This window comes from Myzus persicae, unplaced genomic scaffold (assembly GCF_001856785.1).
Source record: "Myzus persicae strain clone G006 unplaced genomic scaffold, MPER_G0061.0, whole genome shotgun sequence".
Classification (NCBI taxonomy): domain Eukaryota; kingdom Metazoa; phylum Arthropoda; class Insecta; order Hemiptera; family Aphididae; genus Myzus; species Myzus persicae.
The window spans coordinates 4,397-19,806 of NW_019101591.1; the positions used below are offsets into that span (position 1 = coordinate 4,397).

General features: G+C 28.3%; 1 protein-coding gene across 1 annotated transcript; it reads right to left on the bottom strand.

The window, feature by feature from the left end:
* Nucleotides 1-12,018: 12,018 nt before the first annotated feature.
* On the bottom strand, nt 12,019-14,264 carry LOC111029795 (the record flags this gene model as incomplete). The annotated part of the gene is given in 4 exon segments (XM_022308964.1): nt 12,019-12,195; nt 13,574-13,741; nt 13,887-14,048; nt 14,154-14,264. Coding segments are annotated over 4 exon segments (618 nt in total), but the record flags the coding sequence as incomplete, so codon positions are not given.
* Nucleotides 14,265-15,410: the final 1,146 nt, after the last annotated feature.

Below are 15,410 nucleotides of genomic sequence, written 5' to 3' on the forward strand. Positions count from 1 at the left end.
TTCTTTTCTTTTGCCGTCATGTATTCACGAGTAACACGGGTGTGGCTGATGGGGAGTCTGTTCACGGTTACCTTATGCTTTCTGTTTAGAGGGAGGTTAGGCCGGCCGAAGATAGTGCTCTGTCTGAGCTTATTATAATGACCAATTGGCAATTAGAAGTTACATAAAACGCACGCGTACAGAAAATAATTCATTTAATTTTAAGCTCAATCAAATGAGTGGATAACCTAGTAATGCTAGTACAAGTGTTTGCTATTGCTAACCGTATTCGACGCTATTTTATTTATTTATCAATATGGACAATAAAAAAAAATATATTCTGAATAGATACAGATAATGTTTTTTTTCATTACATTTTCATCATCATTAAATTTTTCTTTTTTTTTTTTTAATTTGATCCATATAACTAAAATAAATGCTTAACACAGAAGTACATTTTTTTGCTTCTTAGTAAAACATTGTTTTTTCGGGTCCCTGATTATAAAACCAATGTTAGAAAGGTAGCATTTTTCGTTTTTTTTCGTATTATGACGGACTCGAATTTGGTCAGAAAAAATTGGNAAAGAAAATTTAGAACTCCTCACAACTTGTGATCATTGGTATGCTGACGGAACATTCTCCTCTTCCCGGCCACTATTCTCACAAATTTATACAAAACAATTCAATGAACTTTTTGCGGTATTTCGTCCGAGCGGGATGCCGTCCGACGGGATTTTGTCCAAACGCGATTTAGACGGCGGGATTTCGTCCGGCGGAATATTGCTAGCGGGATTTTGTCCTAGACTCATTTTAACCGAAAAAGACCGATGTATACGTATTATATAAACATTTTTGTCACCCATTTTCATATCTACAGTTCAAGTAGCTCAAAATAAGTGGAGGGATGCCTAAATTTTTATAATTTTCTTATATTATTATAGATTACACACTTGGAATGATTGGAGGTGGATATGAGTTGAACCTTAGAATATCTAATTTATAATATCATTTTATACATTATATTATTTTACATTTTTGTTTTTCAGTTTGGCGTCTTATTTGTTGATACCTACAGGTATTTGAATTTTTATCAACATACAATTATATTTTTATTTAAACTTAAAATATATTTAAGTATATACATAGTTTTCCACATACAGTTTATCAATAGGTTTTAATAGTATGAAATTAACAGTAGGTGTAAAACAAAAAAAAGTAAAGGTTATTTTATACATTACTATTATAGTATAATAGCCATCATGCAGCAATACATAGAATTATCAAAAAAATAATTTGAAGACTGACTTTTATGTAAAAAAGTTTTCTAGAAATAACTAATTGCTAATGAGTTTAGCTATTGCCTATTGATACAAAATTAAATTGTATTTTTAGTTGAGCAGTAAATCAAAACAATATAATAAAACATAAAAGTGTAATAACTCAAAAACAAATTATTAAACATGCTTACTGCATTTTTCATATTGATAACAAAATAAATACTAAACAATATAAAATTATATTTATTAAATAACATAATATTGTAACTTTCTTCCTCAAATGTGATATTTAAATCAATTTTATTACATATTTATTTATAGTATTAGGTACATAGCTTTTTTTTCCAGTTCAAAAATCAGGAACGGGTGGGAACTGTTTATCACAATACTACCACCCGTTCCAGAGTTTAGTATTATATACTTATTAGACATGACTAAAAGTAATGAAAGAAAAAATACTTCATCAGAATAATTATTATATGATAAGTCATAACGTTATAAATTGAAGATTTATCGTTTTGGTCTTGACTGCGAAGTCATGATAAAGTTTACCATCATCGGGCAATACCATAGAAGAATTCTATAAATTACTCAATTACCAAAATAATTAGAGTATTCGCATAGATATAAATTAGTTTATACTATTTTGTAAATTAATAAAATTATGTGCAGAATATTTTTTTCTATTGTCGGTGAAATATTGTGTTATAAAATTGAATTCTATACGGTATAGCATTTTACTTACAATTAAAATATTTTTAAAAACACAGAAAAACATTTTTGATATAATGTTTTACACTTTTACTCTCCGTAGGCTGAAAGAAATAAGTTTTAAAAACATTTTTTAAATGATTAAATCATTTTTGTAATTTTTTTGATAGGGGGACATACAAATAGTTATAATAGTAACTATTAATATTTAAAATCATATTTCAAAAATATTAATTATAAAAGAGACATAGACGAGAACAAAGATGGCTAAACATCCTGTATGGCACGTCACCGTTGAATAATATGTTTTGATACATCCTACGCTACCTCCGCACGTGGTCCCGTCTATTACAAGCATTATTATTATTAGGCTTTCAGTGACATCGTTTTAATGGCCCCATGTTTAAAAAAAAAATGTTAAATATTATAACGGCATTATAATGGTAAACTACTTCATAAAAGCGAGTAAACAACTATACGTGGACACATAACGCCTGTTAACTCTTATTAAGGAACGTAATAGGAATATGTAATCCATATTTTATAATATTATGAACATAACATGGTTGTCTATGTAATCTATCGGACAACGGTACCTATACCTGAAATTTATTCAATTCGATAGACTGCAAACACACTCAAAACTACATTTATAACCAAAAGTCCAAAACCAATAGGTCCCTACTTACAAAAATGTGACGTATTTATTATTTGTCGTATGTAGTCAATATCAATTCCAATTTTACTACTATTACTAGACATTTTTCTTTTTCATGAAATTTATGTTTTTATTCTTACCTATTATTAATAATTATACTTATTTTATTATACACTTATATTACTATTACAATTATTAGTAATACGGTAGACTGAATTAATTTTTGTAAAAAAATTTAATTTATTATATTATTAATTATTATAATAAAAATTTACAATTTATTATTACATTTTAATCTTATATTATTGTTTTTAGATTTTATATTTTTTTCAAGTGTTGAAACAATTAATATTAACTAAAATAGAGGGGGTGCATGTGAAACCCTCGGTTAGTGACTTAGTGTTATACTGAAATTATAGACAATATATTAAAATTAATCCAAATATTTTGAATATTTTATTGCTTATTATAAAATATAATAATGTTCCTAAGTAAATATTTAGGGGGAGAATTAAGGAACTACGAATAACATTTTTGAATGCCATGAACCTATGAGTGCCTCTTAAATCGTTATTCTTAAATATTCAGTTCCGTAAACATTTTTACTTTAAATGTCTAAAAATATGCTTATAACTGTTAAGATTTCTCAGAATTAGTAAAAAATACAAAATAGGAGAAACCTTGTATTAAGTTTTCAAGTATTTTAGCTACAAAAAATAAAAATAGAATACTTATCTTAAACACTTTAAACAATAGGATAATTTAAAAAATATGTTCAAATGTTCTACATTTTTGACCAAATTAAACATTTTGATCATCACTTATAAGTTATAAGTAAAAAATGTCAAAACTTTTAAATTCCTATAGATAGCTTAAAATTAGTACCTATAATACAAAATAACAATATAAGTAATAGTATAATGTTTCAAAGATTTACGATTAATACATTTTTAACTAAAACCATACCAATGTATAATATGTGTGTTAAGTAAGGTCTTATAATTTATAGTTAAGTTTATTTATATTGCACATGGATATAACTATATATATCAACAATTATTTATTAACAATACAATATTCAAATTGTGAATTTTATAATCTCTTTTATAATATCAAATCACTTAACAAATCAGTAACTATGGAACTCGCGTTAAAAATAATATTAATGATTTTTGTGAGAACTTAGTATTTATAGTATGGGTTATAATTATCTTTAGTGCAGCGCATTTGGTAATTTTGACCTAAAAATCCACACAATATTTGGACAGCAAGATACCACATTTAGGTATTAAAACATAAGAAGTTTATTACTTTTATTAACAAGTATATACCTAAGTCATATTATATGACATATATTACATTATAACATTGATAGATACTAATATTGTAATATCGTACCATTTATGATAATTTAAATACGAGAAAATTGTGTTGCCTTGTCGCGAGCAACGACCTTAGACGATGAGCAAATTGTAATTCAATAGTACGAGTATAAAATGTCTTATTATACAACAGTAACAGTTATGCAAGTATACATAAACTAGTACATTGTAAATAGTTTTAATGAAGACATCACGAGCAGTAGCAGAATCTCCGAAAACGTTCACAAGTGTTTTGACCTTACACAATGTATAAGCCGTATAAGCTGTAATCCCAGGTGCACGTTTTAGAAATTGTAGAAACTAGTTGTCCTTTTACAATTTAGTATTTTATTATGTCTGTTAACAACTGCAACCAACAACTAGCAGCAGCAGTCTTATCACGACATGGTAATTTTTAAAATAAAAAATTTGTGATATTTTTCAGTACATAACGATTATGATAATCTCCTCCAAAAAAACCCCTACTAGACCCCTCTCCAGGGAGGTCCTTGATGGTTAAGGTTAGGTTAGGTTAGGTTAGTGGCGTTTTTGGATTTAAGTTGTAAAAGTTTTGTTTAGATTTAATTCATGTTCATAATTTTATTATTTAAAATTTCTATAACTTATCAACTTATATGAAAGTGGTATACATACATACTTTGTGTACATAAAAACATACATAATATATATTTATCGTAGACTATAGTGCCTAAACGTATTATGAGTTCGGTAAAAAATGGTGACTAAATGGTTGTACAAAGCTAAGCCCCCTTCCGTACACCCTTATACATAGTCACTCGGATTGTTAAACTTCAGAGACAAACAACAGCAGCTGATGAGAATGCTGGTGATGCGTGTATTCTTGCAACGATGATGAATCTGTTTCGACAGTTTCAAGACCAAGCGAAGCGTGTTTTTAAAATTAATTTAATTATATTAATAAAAAAAAAATCTCATACAATTTATAAGAGTTCGGAGTTTTTCGACCCTCGAATTACTATTTGTACTTTTATGTGTGTTCGACGACAACGACCGAGCCCACTGCAAACATCTGTGATTTATCGTTTATATATAATATAATATTTTGCACATGTATACACACATATATAGTATATATACCTACAGAGCCATATACGAAGGATTTCTAAAATATCGCCACTGTCGTAAAAAGGATGTAATATTTTTTCCTATAAAAACGGTCGTCTCGGCCTGGAGAGCCGTAATCGCGGGCAGCATGCCGCGAGGCGATTCTTTCAACACAGTCGATATCTCAGGATATATTGGTATACGTTTTTGTTTTTTGGTATAAAATCTACCCACCCGAACCATGTGCGCTTTACTCTAAGCTAATGTAAAATAAAAATAAAATTGTTCATCAATAGGATACACTTTTTGCGCGTGCACTGCTGCAGTTATCTCGCAAAATATGTAATATACTTATTGAGTAAATCGGTCGAAGACGGTTAAAAACTTAAAAAGTTTCCAAAAACGAGTCGGTGTACCTACAGCGCGGTGATAATATGTTGACGGTTTGAGTATAAATAAGGGATGACCCGCAGACGATAATCTGCAACTTTTTTTTAATATAAATTTCTTAACACAAAATACGTCTTTTTAAAAATTTTGAAGTATTAAAATAATATGTACTCAAAGAGCACCAACTTTTTTATTAATAAGTATTTTAAGTTTGAACGAGTGGAGTGAAGTTTGTCCCTCAAAATGTGAAAATGTGTGTCTCCATCACTATCTGTCCTCTTAAAACTGTAAGCGCTTTCCTATTAATAAAAAATCTTTTCATATTCTGCTTCAGGTCATGAATTTAAAAATATAAGTGAATCATTATGACATTGTAAAATTATATATGATACATAAAAAATCTGGTAAATGCTGGTCAAATGTCGATCAGACAAAATTAAGGAATCTTGTATTACATTTTTAGTTATGAAAAGAAAATGTTTTATGAATTTCTAACTAAGAATAATTTTGCAAATTTTCGTGATTTTTACGAATTTTGTCAAAATTCAAATGATCAAAAAAAATTATTGTGTATTTATCTCACTCTAGTGACGTATGTGCAGTTCAATTTGAATTTAATGACAACTCATTGCATAAGAAAAACGATTCTAAGCAAAGACGATCGGCTATATTAGTAATATTGCTCAGTATATTTTTTGGTGTTATTGTTATCAAAATAATTAATTTTACTATTGCCTATTTGTAATAACATTATAAAGTAGGTTGAAATCATTATTTTCTAAAATATTGCATTTTAAAATAGCATTGTGTGTTTAAAATAAAATAAAAGTTTCAAGTAGATACCCACGAATAATTATAAAGTCAATTCATTTCATTACTCCGCTCTAAAATAGTATATTCCAATAAAATAATTTTAATTTGGGGTACATACTGATACTTGATGAATATCTAATAACAGTAAGTTGAAATATGTATACTTCGTACATAAAAACCATGAACTTGTATCATTTTTAAATTTTTTTTAAGTGCATTAATTCCATGCAGATATAGTGTCGATTGAAACATATTTACGTGCTAATCATATTATATTTTTATATTTTACAACTGAATTATGAATACTAAAAACAAATGTTGATATTTCTAAAAAAAATAGTATACTCTTATTAAAATTGTCATATACATTTTTTTTTTTAACAATGATATAAGATCAAAGTTATATTATAGTCGAATAATGATTACATTTAGCTTATCTGAAATGTGTATATTATGATATGATATGATATGATTAATTGCTTTAATCGCTTTTAAAGTAGCTTCCAAGTGAAGTATATGTGTTTTTATATCTGAGTTCTCTTTTTGTTACATATCTTTTTAGATACGACCCACTATTATCACCATTTTTTTTCTTCACATTAGTAGAATTTATAACCATGGAAAACATTGATTTCGCGAATCATATACTTGCCATTTGATAACATATTATCTATTTAAAAGAAGCTCAAGAATAAAAAATAAAAAAAACATTCAAGTAGGTAGTATTTAAACACTGCAGTGTAGCAATTTAGATATTCACAACTATTATTTAATAAGAAATGCTCGTCATTGGGATATGTAATTCCCATGTAATATTATTATTATAATTACCGCATTATATTACAATAATAATTAATAACACACTCGGATTTTTTTAATATTCTGCACGAGTCGGCAAAATATTTTGGACTGGTAATAATCCTCTGGCTCGAATCGTATTATAATTACTTTCACGAACTCATTTCTATTCATCCCGTTTTGCGATTCCTATTTTGTTTATTATTGTGATTGCGTGTTTATCACGCAGTTGTAGCAGTAGCGCAACTTTATGGCATGTGTAATGCTGGTCGAATCGTAGAACGAGCCGCTGCGAGGTGAAACGCGATCGAGAGAAACGACCGAAAAAAAAAAACTAGCGCCGCGTCCGCTGGGAGACAAATAATTATTATTATACTGGGCGAAAAAAAAGCGCACTCGATTTTTGCGATATATTATATGTACGCCGCCACCGATACGTCGCTAATTTGTAATTTACGGCGGTGGCGTTAAAATATCATTGACGTTTTTTTTTTTTTTTAATTTTTTTTTTTACTCCCACCGACGCTGAAATATGTAAACGCACATAATACCTTTTTAACCGGCCGGGATCAAAGTGCGAGCGCTAATACGACTGCGAAATGTAATTATCGCGGGACGGATGGCGGGCGGGGTTACCTAGGCACTATTTATTTTATTTTTTTTTAACGCCAATAATGGGCACTACTACTACCACTACAACTATACTACTACTACTACTACTACTGACGATAATAATAATGCTTTGCAGCCGCACGATACACGCGAGATTATAGCGAATACGGCGTATTAAGTCGTATATACACATGAGTTCATATTATTATGCTCCAATATATTATACCTCATTCACCGGAGTAAGGGCACATAATAACTATGCGCTGGTGTGTGTGTGTGTGTGTGTGTGTGTGTGTGTGTGTGTGTGTATCTGAGTCTGAGAGACATTTTATATTCAACCCAATTATTAATTTTATATATTATATGGTATCGGACTATATAGCCATATAGGCAGTAACAGTGGACAAAATAAACCAAATATATAAATATATTAATAACCTAACCAAATATTGAACAAAATAGACGATTATGGTCACCCACGAGGACTCATACCCTGCAACCCCGTGGAGCCTTATAAACCGCTATACTAGGTGTCAAATGAATAGTTAAAATAAAAACAACAACAATTAAAACATGTAAACGTGAGCTTAGCCTTCACTAAAAAATAACCCTATGAAACATAATTATTATGTTAAAATAACTATATCAAAAAAAAAATTGCCAACTATAGTTTTTAATATTAAAAAAAAAAAGATCTGGAGTCGGGACTCGCCACTATTTTACATGTGGCGTATACATAGTTCATATTTTCAAATACAATCTATACTAATATAAAAAGCTGAACATTTTACATGTTTGAACGAGCTCATTTCAGAAACTACTAGACCGATTTCAATAAAATGTATGCATGCAATTCGTTTCAGCTCACGAAAATTGAATATTTTGTTGTTGATATAATATGGAATATGGATAGTAGGTACTGTTAGATATGTTATGGACACATCATTGGTATTTGTTACGCAAATAAAATATATAAAAAAAACATGAAGATTGGTCAGTAGATAGACTAACCGACTCTCCAAGCGTCTCTATTGGATTTTTTTATTTAAAGAAAATAATATTTTATTTATTGTTTGTTATTCAAATGCAAAACAAAATTAAATGCCTTTATGCTTGTATAGCTTACATAGATTAAAAAAAAATACTCGACCGTTTCTGACGAAAGTTTCAGAGATCGTTCTTAGAGATATCAGAAAAGTTTGGAAAGTAGTTCGAACTACGTTTGAAAATTTACCCCAGGTGTAATTCCCATCTCTGTCGAATTAGATCACAAAGCGAGTTAGAAAGATGCCGATATTTTTTAATACATAAATAGCCAGTAATATGGTTGAAAATAATAAAAATTAAATGTTTATGAAATAAGCATCATCAAAAATAATCTTCCCTATATTTACTATTCAATTATTTAAAAATTAACGTAGGTTGAATTTAATTAAAAGTAGGTAACTCGTTATTTATTAAGCTTATATCAATAAAAATCAAATAAGTCAGAAATTATGATGGTGAAAATGAAATTAAAAAAAAATTCAAATCAACTTGACTCAAACTTTTTAACACTTTATGGCTTACAAATAAATATATAATATACAATACTACACATAATGTATACTGATATTTTACAAAAACTATGCAAACATAATAAAACCTATTATATTAACTTTATAACTGCAGGTATAGTTTCACCTTAAATATTATGATATTATTGATGTGGTCATATGCCATTTATTACATTTATTATGTTCAGTTGTGTGTTTTCGTCAAGACGTTCGTTTCTGTCCGATTTTTATATCTTTTTTAATTTGTTTGTATTAACAATTAATTAAGTATAGATATTTTTGAGAGTCAGGTCAAAGAAAAGATATCTTTAGAATGACTTCTGTATGTATGTCGTTTACAAAATTTGATTACAACTGATACGATTGAAATACTGGAAAAAATATTACAAATATCCATGCATTTTAAAGACTACATTCAACAAACAACAAATATTAACATTGACCTTAAACATGAACACCTTCCAAATGAAAATGAAAATTATAAAATGAAATATATTTAATCAAACGAATGTGTAACAACTAGGTAAATAATTATTGTGATTTGAAATATTATACATTTTAGATTCTGAATGGGTCGCCGAATGTATTGATTTTATAATGATGTTAAATTTAATACAATGTTCTTCATATTAGTTGTTATTGCTGGAATAAAAAAAAAAAAATCGAGAGTAATAAATTCTGCAAAAATTATTCATGACTGCCTGAAGTAGGATCTACGATTAGATATATCCATTCTTATTATAAAATCAATTAACTGTTCTTATACAATTAATTTAGGTACCACTGATAATGGGCAGCTTGTTGTTGGCACGTTAAAAAGATTTTATACAATTTTGTAATTCATACTTTTCATAGGACGAAACCACGAAACATTTCTCTGATGCAATGATTTCCGGACCTAGATACATTATTACGTTTTCCGATTTATTATAAAATATTATACTATATTAAATACTTTAGTCAGTTTTTAGAGATTACATCAAGCTTAATCATGTCGATCCCTTTAATTGCCGAATACATTAATTTATGATTCATGGCTGAGAAATATTTTTGTCGTTTACAACTAATAAAAACTCTATTACTGTTGAAATAAATTATGTTTGAAAAAAAATTCATCAAAATTATTGCATTTTTCTCATTTCCCAAGTCACAAAACCGTTATACGCCTGACTTACTCTTGAAAAATTAATAATCTGCTTGATTTTTAAATATTTTATTAATGATTTATTCTGAAAGTTTAGCACGACACTAAAGACTAAGAATTTATCCTATTGGGTACCACAAGACTAGAAATGTTCATGTAGTGCTATCGAATATTCGAGTAGGTTAAAGGAAGTAGAAAAAATTATTATTTATATTTAAAACAATAGCATGTGTTGGGACATTTTTTATTGACATTCAGGCATAGAATAAAGATTTTCGATCTTTTTTTGTTATTCAAAAAATACTAACCTTATTACTAATAATTGAAGGATTAAACGCGCGGGTTTCTAGAAGACATTTCTAGTCGTGATATTCCTTACTTCAAGTACGCTCCCATCACATCGGTCGATGTAGAGCGCTCATTTTCCGTGTACAAAACATTATTAAGTAATAACAGAAGATCTTTCAAGTTTGAAAATATTCGGAAACACATAATAATACAGTGCAATTATGAAGGTACAAACTGTAAGTTACTTTTTAATGATTTATTGATTTGAAATAATTATATTTTACAGATTGACAAAATTCGACGCATACAAATTAATGAGAACGGGAAAGAGTTTTTCGTCATTATTTGTAGAAAATTAAAACTGTAAAATGATATAAACATTTTTCTTTAAATTTTAATAATTATAAATGCATAAATGTCTAAATAAAAATTTTAAATAAATAATTTTTAAAGCATATTTTCATATTTTTAGCGCATATTTTACATTTTTTCGGTGCATATAATAGCGCATATTTCATGATTTTTTAGCGCTATAAGTCTCGAGCCCTGCTTATTAGCATGTGCTATTTCATTATAACTCAAATTAAATTACCATTTCCTAAGTACACAAAGTCATTTTATAATTAGATATCTTTTAAGTCTAAATGTAAGGTTAAGGTTTTCTTATAGGAATTCGATTTTTATAAGTGTTTGAAGTGAACATTTTTACAATATTTTCCAAAATCACAAGGTTTTGCAAATTATTTTATTAGTTTTTATCTTAATATAATATAAAACCTTAAAATGTAATACAAGGTTAATTATAATAGTTATAAGTTAGTCATAGTAGCCTATCGTGTTATCGACAATAACATAAATTACTAATAGCAGTTTAAAAATATATTAAAGGAATAAAAATCGTTTGTGCAATAAAAAATGGTGGGAGACTAGAGAGTATATTTTAAGAAATTGTGCAACTAAAAACTTAAAATAGGTATATTTATTTAAATGTTGTTATATTCAAATTTAGTAGGATGTCATTATTTCAATTCACTAAAATGTGAAAACTAACGATACTAAATTTGAACTTCTAAATCTGAATATAAATGTATGACGTTAAGCTTTCGTACAACCAACTCAACACATAAGCGTGTGGTGTGGTGTGCGATGTAATTTTAAATGATAGATAATAGTTCAAAAATAAAATAAATAGGTTTGTATGATTTTTTTATTTCTTAACTTCAAGTCAATTATTTTTTTTAAATCCTTATCCTAAATTTGATATACTGAGCTGAGGTACCTAACTTGTAGTTAATTGTTTTGTAATAAGTCAAAAACATACATTATTATTTTGTACATAATTTAATCAAATTGGTTCTTCCCACGGTCGTATAAGATTCGAATCGAATGCGAAGCAGCCAAGTACTTTATTTTCTATATTTTTCAACTTTATCACGATTTTATATTTTCCATAAAAATACACTTTGGGTAAGTTTCCATCAACTAAATTCTTCAAGTTAATTCCTGATGTAATATATGTTCCCTGTAAAAATGAAACCATAAATTGGCACAATTACATAACAATTTGACGGTGAAGGCACACATAAGTATAGTGTAGGTAGTCAATTTTATTTTTTAGGTACCTACGTAATTACGTAATGTACTCTATTTACCAATTCACGAGATGTTGACCTATTGTAATTTAAGTATTGTTTGAAGTAAATATTTTTTTGAATTTAAGATGTATCTTATGACATACTTACCTATAAGTTCTATGTATTAAAAATATGGACAAATAGTTATTGTAAGCTACTTAAATTTACTTTGAAAAAATTCTGTGCTGTTGCGGGCCTTGGAATCCCCGCATATAATATTTAACATTTAATATAATATAGAATACATCGACCTCACACAATGTATAAACTATTATCGAAACCTATCGAAACCTACCTATTATCGGTCCTTACAAAATAGCGTAAGAATATATTAACCTTTCTCAATGTAAAAGACCGTCGGCACAAATCATTCTAAAAACAACTAATACACTAAATACTAATAACGGTAAGCCTCTCACTATGTAATAAATCATCGGACAGGTACACGATTAGAAATCGTGAAGACTAGCTGCTTTTCTAGAAATTGGCGATAACAACCGAAAACAACACCACACCTGCTAGCCGCACGAGGCGCTACATCGAAGGACCCGATACCACTCATAAGCGAGCAAGTAGAGCAGCCTGGGCAGATGTATCATAGCCACGAAGACCCGAGCTACTTCTCGTCACGCACACACATGCTGTTTTTTATCCTAATAAACGTGATTCTTTGGTTCACTTGGGACTTGTTGCATTTCGTCTCAAAAGCTTACGCCGTTTGAAACGTTTAGAATTACGCACACAACAGTGCGGTATGTCGGTGCTTTCGTATTGTAAGCTATAATAGCTATAATAAATGATATAATTATATGACGTACCTACATACTAAAAATTAGTCTCTTACCAGATTAAACCAATTGAATAATAAATCTCTAATGCAATACGTAGGTATTGTATGTTGTATAATAAAAAATTGAGTCCCTCAAATCATTTCCCATTTCCGATTCAAATGAAAATATTTATAATTACCAAATAATTAAAAAAAATCATATTAACAGATACTTAGTTCAGTTATCAACTTAATGACGTGATACGCTGGTAACCAACAACCATTCTTACAGCAGGGCAATGACTTCCTTTGTTTTACATAAACACTAGCGCCAATGGCCGAAGAATTAATCTATGTAGATCATTGTTATTAATATTATAATTAGTAATTACTATGCAATGAGACAACTCATATGGGTTTATATATAATATTATATAATAAAGTCTGATGGTGGCTTAATATTAGTCAAAATAAAATAATAGTTTTTAATACTTTACCTCTGGTACTGGGCAGTTAGTGATGGGGACATTAAAACCATTCAACAATGAATACCATGTGTTTCCTAGTAAATATTTCATCGAACTACACCCACGTTTTCTTATATAAACATATGAATTTGGTATCCATCCCCCAGTTGAACCCCAAGACATACAGTTTACATCGAACTACAAAAAAATGAAATAAAAATATATTCGTTGATTGCAAGATAAACCCCTAAAATTTACAAACCAAGTACCTTATTAAACATGAATTGTTTTTTTTATCAATTATTAACTTCAAAATTATACAAATCATTCAATAACTACTTACCGTATATGCAATTGTATCGTCAAAAGGAATCAAAAACGTTATATTCCCTTTCAACTCAGTTATACTTGCTGTCTTTCTACTTAAATAAAAATTAAATTTGAGCGAATGGTTTCTTGTAGATTCACAAGGATACATTCTATCAACTAATGTACGATATTCTCCCTGTAATATGATTAGTATACATAGCTACTTAAATAAATTATTCTCATCATATCATCGAAAAGATTATGTAATATGTTAAATAAATCAAGCAGATTATTAATTTACCAAAGGTATTAAGTTTGGTCTAAACAGAATTGGTGATTTACCTGCAGACCAAGAGAAAAATCTGATAATAATCAACATTTTTATGATAATCATTATTTATATGGTAGTTTATTTAACAATAATACAGTCAGTGTGTTAACAGTAGAAAGTTATCAACAGTAAGAATGAATAACTGCACTACTGCAGTTGTGAAGTATAAATTAATATATTAATGCCTTTAGAGGGGTTGATATGCTTGAGTTGTGACCTCTAAAAATTGACGGAAGTATTTATAAAATATTATTTGATCGGAAATCGGAAAAAAGTATTAATGTTGGCCCGGAAATGGTGAATTTTAACTCAATGCTAAAAAAGTATCTAAATTAGTTGTTTAGTGATATTTGAAAAAAAAATCATGGGAATTTTTTTTTACTACCTACGCGTCTATAAAAATTATTTATTGATAAACACAGGAAATATGATAAACTAACATAATCCATCCAATAAAGAAGAAATGTTGATAGATTAAACCAAAATTTAAAATATGAAAAAAAAATACCATGCATTTTCTTTATCAGTTTCTTACATGATTTAAGTTGAAACATGATAGTGTGTTTCGATTTCATAGATTCTGAGAGGAGCGATCATTTTAAAATGATTTGTAACAATTTTACAATAATTACAAATTTACAATTTTGTCTGTCTTCGCCTTTTCGGTCAGTAAAAATTCTTCAATTTTCTACTTTAGCATCTTTCCTGGTACTTTAGGGGGGAAGAGTCATAAACTCATAAGTAATAAATTTCTAGTAGTTTTTAAAAGCTTAGGGAAAAACCAAAAAAATAAATAAATAAATAAAGGAAAAATAGAAATTTTTACGCAAACCAGTTTTTGTCAAATTCGATTTTTTAATATCCAAATCCACATATCCAATATCCAATGTTAAAATTATTTTTATAATATCAGTTTCATGCCCAGGGTAAAGGTTTGATCCTTGGCTATTTAAATTGAAAATTTCGTACACATTTAAGAACAAAATAACTTTCAATTTGTCACGATTTTGTGTGGTTGGTATGTTAGTTAAAAGTTCATCATTTATTTAGGGACCAAACGACTGAGAATATAAAATAAAATAAAAATATATAAAATATGCATGAGTTAAATAAAACATACTTATCAATGATAAAATTTCTGATTTACAGTCTTGTATTGAAACTTTCTACAATGTTTCTTGTAATAATTAATAACTACTTATAAGAAATAGTTTGTGTAAATTTGAG